The sequence below is a fragment of the Drosophila montana genome, unplaced genomic scaffold, assembly GCF_035044405.1.
Source record: "Drosophila montana isolate Dmon_TW-CO22-7 unplaced genomic scaffold, ASM3504440v1 contig_3217_1, whole genome shotgun sequence".
In the NCBI taxonomy this organism is placed as follows: Eukaryota; Metazoa; Arthropoda; class Insecta; order Diptera; family Drosophilidae; genus Drosophila; species Drosophila montana.
In genome coordinates this window covers 1,673,379-1,678,944 of record NW_026998097.1, presented here as the reverse complement: position 1 = coordinate 1,678,944, position 5,566 = coordinate 1,673,379, and the positions used below count along the sequence as shown (strand labels likewise).

General features: G+C 40.4%; 1 protein-coding gene across 1 annotated transcript; it reads left to right on the top strand.

Moving 5' to 3' along the window:
• The first annotated feature begins 641 nt into the window (after nucleotides 1-641).
• Nucleotides 642-1,820, top strand: LOC135433096 (uncharacterized). Its single transcript, XM_064689055.1, has one exon. The coding sequence runs from the start codon at nucleotides 741-743 to the stop codon at nucleotides 1,722-1,724; it is 984 nt and encodes a 327-aa protein (XP_064545125.1). The 5' UTR covers nucleotides 642-740; the 3' UTR covers nucleotides 1,725-1,820.
• The last annotated feature ends 3,746 nt before the right edge of the window (nucleotides 1,821-5,566 follow it).

Here is a 5,566-nt window from a genome sequence, read left to right as displayed (position 1 = left end):
TGGTTAAATGTCGCTTTACAACACTTTGATAATACTTGTAACTGTATTTCCCCTTTTTCATTGTGTTTCTCGGCAGGCTTTTAACATCAGCAACTGAAAAGTTAGCAGCAGCTGGCTCAAAGCCGGGCTATTTGAAGTTTTGTGGTTTTTGAAGCACTTCAGCAAAAAAAAAAAAAATGGTGAAAAAAACATAAAACCGAATATTTTGGCACTTTGCTTTGGCCTTTTGTCGACTAATTCCGTTTTTGTTTATTTCCCTACACACGCTCACACAGACTTGGCAGTTTTTATGCTCTGCGGCAGTCACAGTTGAGAACAAACTGCAATTTGGTCGCTTTAGAGATGCCACACAGCAGCTGTGTCTCCCAGTGCATATGTATGCATGCTGCAGAGGATTAACGTGCCACAAGACCAAAGAGCGGATTTTTGGTTGCAGCTGGCACGAAAAAACTTTAAGTCTTGACTCTGTTCAGAGCTAAATATGATACGCTCGAAACTTTAACTTATTAACCTTGTTATTTTTATACATTTAAAAAGCTTTTAAGTTCCGCCTTAGAGTATATTTGTATTTAAGTCATATGGAAGATATTTTCTCTCAGCTAGTAAGCCATGTTTAATCTGATGTCAAGAAATCAAAATTCGTTTTTGATTCACAGTACAGACAGACATTGAACAAATACTTGTTTTAATAAAAAAATATGAAATATCTTTAAAAACATTAAAAAACCGATTGGAAACAAATGCATGCGGACATGGACACAAGAATGGAATCAAAGAAGAAAAGGCAGCGACCAAAAGATAAAGTTCGAAATGGAAGGAAGTACGTGGATGACGTGGACCAACTATCCCGCATGCCCGGCCATTGTCCTGTGGGAAAATGCTGTGATATTATATTTCCATCCAATGTTATGATGCACATGCTGCAGAAGCACGCAAACGATTCGGGATGCAAGAGCTCTGAGGTATATGACCATCGGCCGTTGCTGCTGTGCTTTGATCCGACGACCATGGAGTACGGACAAAATTACTGCGTGGCCAGCCTCATGTATGGCGGAATGGAGGGCAAACCAGAAACGCAACCGGGTCTAGAGAACCTGAGCCTACCGAATTCGTCTCTGATAAACAATCTGCACAAGTATGATAATTATTTGCCCATAATGATGATGGCTTGCCGAAGTACTTGGTTTGCCGAAATCAAAGACAAACAGCGTGAACGCGAACTGGTCTCCAAGAATGCAGGCAAGGGCGGCCTCTATGTATTTTGGCTGGTGGCGCCCATCACAACTCGCAAGCTGTATTATACACTAACCATTTACGATCGTCATTATGTCAGTTCGCGCAGTGCGGTGCGCGTTGTGCGCGACTACACCCACTTCCAGAATCCCAGTGATTTTCTGCCCCACGATGAAAACTATATGTTGTTGCGGGACTCCGAGGTCGTTGAGCTAATGAGCATTGGCAAAAAATCTGGCAAAAAGCAAACGGACCAAAAGCCCGGCATACCAATGGAACTGATAATCTACCAATCCCCGCTAAGGCCAAAGACGCCCCGCAGCAGTCACAAGGATTTGCAGGCGGCACTCAAACAGGCCCAAGACTTATACACCAGGTACATATTGCCACGCACCAAAGGTTCTGTCAAACGCGGTATTTCGGGCAGGTTGCCGCTCACGAGAAAGCCGCGGTCCAAGGAAACACGGCAGGCTACACGGTCCTTTAAATAAATGTTTCTATTGACAATATATTATGTTCGGACCAAGTACCAAGTACCCTAAAATTTGGAGTTAATTGCTTTAAATAAAATAGGTATTTTTATGTTACGTTTAAAGAAGCGCATTTCCTAATTATATTATTCGTAAATAATAAAATTATAAGAAATGAATTGTATCAATGGCGCAAAGCTCTCAAATCTGTGGCAAGTTGCCAGGATACGAACAGCATTAGTTCAATTTGAGTGCTCAGCACATTATTATTTAATAAGCTGGCAGCTGATTGAAAAGCAAGTGCGCACAAATTGCCAAGGGTGGGACACTTTCCGCAGCCGCAAGGTGTGTGGACTAAGCAGCTTTTATGCATACACCTACACACACACACACACACGCATACGTCAGAGCCGCAGCCACTTGAATACGCATGCAACAATTCAACATACCATGTAAATGTAAATATGGGCACAGTGTTGGGCCGGGGGCTGGGCAATTGTTGCGCATTTGAGCTGCACCAGCTCAGAAGGCTGCCCATCACCCGCTCCCGCTCCCGCACCCGCCCATCAAGAGCAGCCAACCACTTGCCACACATGCAATTTTAATCATGGGAAATATGTGTGCTGTGCTGTGCTGCACTGCAGCCACGATGATGAAGCGTGGCCATTGAATGGTTTGGGCAAGTGGCGCAAATGTGGTAAGCAGCCCGCACCCACTTGAATTATGCCTTTCATAGTAGTTATTCACTGTTATCGGTGGTTGGATAAGAATGCTAGCAACGCTGCCCAAGCCGCAAGTCGGTGCCATACGGATGACAACTAGTAACTGGGCTTGTATTTGTGCACTTTATCTGAATGTTCTACATGCCAATAATCTGTACATTTACTCATGCATCAAAGTGGACTGTGTGCAACCCGAAGTATTGAAGCAAAATGCATTAATTGCCATGGCAACCTAAAGTATATACATGCTAAATATAATCAAACTGTTTCGTATTATGATTTACCATTAAATAATCAGCATAAATTACACTAAATTGAAACATAATTTTGATACTAATTAAAATTAAAGCTAGGTGTTGGGAAGCCAAGTGCAATAATTAAAAATATTTATTATTGTTAGTTTAATAAAGTTAATCTACATATTTCAGCTACCTTATCATTCTGTATGCCCGAGATAGTAATCATCAAAATGAATGAATGAATAAAGTTCATCACACCTTGATATTCACCTACTTTCACCTAGTCTAAAGCTGAAATCAGTTAGGCTTAGCTTTTGTAATAATGACAATTTTTATCAACTATAGCAGCCCTTCGATATGGGCGGGATCTCTCCACTTAATTTCCTCGAGCATTCTCATTTAAAGCAAATAACTTTGTACCTATTCAATATTGTCGCGTGTTATGTCTAGGCTTATGGTCTTCAAGTTTGGGCAGAGCCCTTGAGCTAGGACCAGGCACTTACCAGTTATACAAAAGTCGCCATCGTAGATGTGATGGATGCTGTGTTCGAAAAATTTTAATATATAAAGCCACTTTGTAGCGCTTTCGTCGTCTATTACATCTTGAACAAAAAGTTTTTAAATAGGTCGCGATTGTGATGCAAAAAAGCTGCGTGCAGTTTTGGATGCGCACGTCCCAAGCTGATTTGATCCTTCAACTTTATAATGTGCTTGTATGTTGTGTCTAGTTCTTCTAGGCTTAGGTCTACAACGTTTAGTCTTCTTGTTAAAATGTTCGATGCAATTGGCAGTATTGCAAAATATTTAAAAATTTATTTCGCATTCATCGATTGCAATCATAAAGAGCTGAATTGGAAAGATATTGGAGAGGGAGAAAGTGATATAATCAGTACGGAGAGACAAAGTTCGAGAGTGACGGGGTAAATGTTAAGGTAAAGTAAAAGAAAAAGGTCAACTGTATATCAGCTGTGACAGGCGACCGTTCTCTGTTTAAAATAAGTACTTTAGTTCCTGATACTTTTACTTAAACATGATCTGTGTATGTTTACGAGATCCTCAAAAAAACATTATATGTCTAAAGTATCAAACAAACAGCAAAATTGTCGCTGGTTCCGTGCACAGCCAAAACAACTCCTGCCTGGTATTGTTATATATTTTATAAATTAAATGATATAATTAAATTTTATTTAACGATTGCCTGTTGTAATGAAAATATTGAAAAACATGTATGTTTTCATAAACAAGACGCGGGCGAAATTTGATATCTACCCGAAATGGGACCCATTTAGTATGCTTAGATAAATGCAATGGTTGGAGCTTAAGTTATTTACAAGCTGGATCTGGCTTATCCTCTGGCTTACTAAGCTTCAGTTCATACTGGAGTTAAGTTCGCAGTCTTCTTGCCTACACAGCAGAAAAAGTTCCGGCATTTGAAGAAGAACTCGGCTTATTCGATTGCTCACCTTAAATGTGTTGACAACAACAAGGCAACTAAATAGTAAGGGTTAATATATTGCTATACATATATAAATATATATGTATATATATTGCCTCCTTGCACTCCAGATGTGTCAAGAGCTGATGTTTTTTGCGAGTGCCAGTAAAAAAAAGGTTGCATATAACGAATGTGAATGCCAGGAAAACGATTCAAGTGCTCGACTGCTCGACAAATTCAGAGCAATGTAACCCGCCCACGACCATTCACTCGTTCCACCTACAAAAGCGCTTTATCACATTCTCGGCAGTTTGCTTCGCCTTATACTGCATACTTACATACAAAGATATATTGTTTACTGCCTGGTTGCAGTTTTTGTTCCCACAACCTTCACGCAGAATATGTCCATGTGCTTTTGTGATATACGTTTTGCCATCCAAACTGTCATCTTTGGGTTGCCGGCAGTGACAATGTGAGGCAGCATAGGATAAAAAATACTGCCAAGAGGCTGCTGCTGCAGCTGCAACTGCAGCACTTGAAGTCTGCAGCATGGGAAAGTACCAGCTCAGTTGGATCGGTCGGGGATTAGCCGAATGTTCGTAAGATGTGTGGCACAAAATGATGTTAGTGGCAAGTGGAAAAACTACATAGAAAACGTTGGAACTTGAGACTGATGTGGCCATTTTGCTGGCAGCAATAACAATTTCAATTTGACATGCCCGCCCCAAAAAGTCATTAACATGTCAGCTCATGCATATCTCTATACTCGTATGCTCACACATACATGCATTTCACAAATCACCTGAAGCTCTAGAAACTTTTCCATGCAGGTAACAATTTGAGCGATTGAACTGAAGCTTAACTTTGAAACAATTCAAATTAAATTCGACTGCCCAATGTCAGCTATATAAATATTTGTGGCCTTGTTGATAATCCTGAAATGCTTTGGGCTGCGATTGCTCTTTGTTAAAATAATTATTTATAAGTTCAACCAAAGATCCAAATTTGTTAAATAAGGAGTTAACACATAGATCTCTAGCACATTGAGGCCACAACTCACTTGACTTATTGTGTAATTTAGGTGAATGGAAGTGAGTGCACTGATTGGTTTCTTTGCGCACAACAAACAGACCTGCCTCACTTTGTTTGTGTTTGCTGTACATGAGCATTAACACTTTGCCACTAATGATAAATAGCTCAAGAAGTGGAAGCTTAAAGTGCAAACTACAATAACTGGGTAGAACCTGTGGGCCAACGCAACAACAATAAGCGCCTGCTACAATATAACATTATTAATAGAGCTAAGTGTTCAAGAAGGGTCCCTAAAGGAAAGGAAAGTTTACTTTGGAAGTCAAGCTGGTTGCCAAGTTACTTGTTCGAAGCTTGTTACATGCGTTTTCTTGGCTGCGGTCTCTGTTTACAAGTAACTGGCTTGAGCGCGATGATTGCTTGGTTGGTTCTATGCAA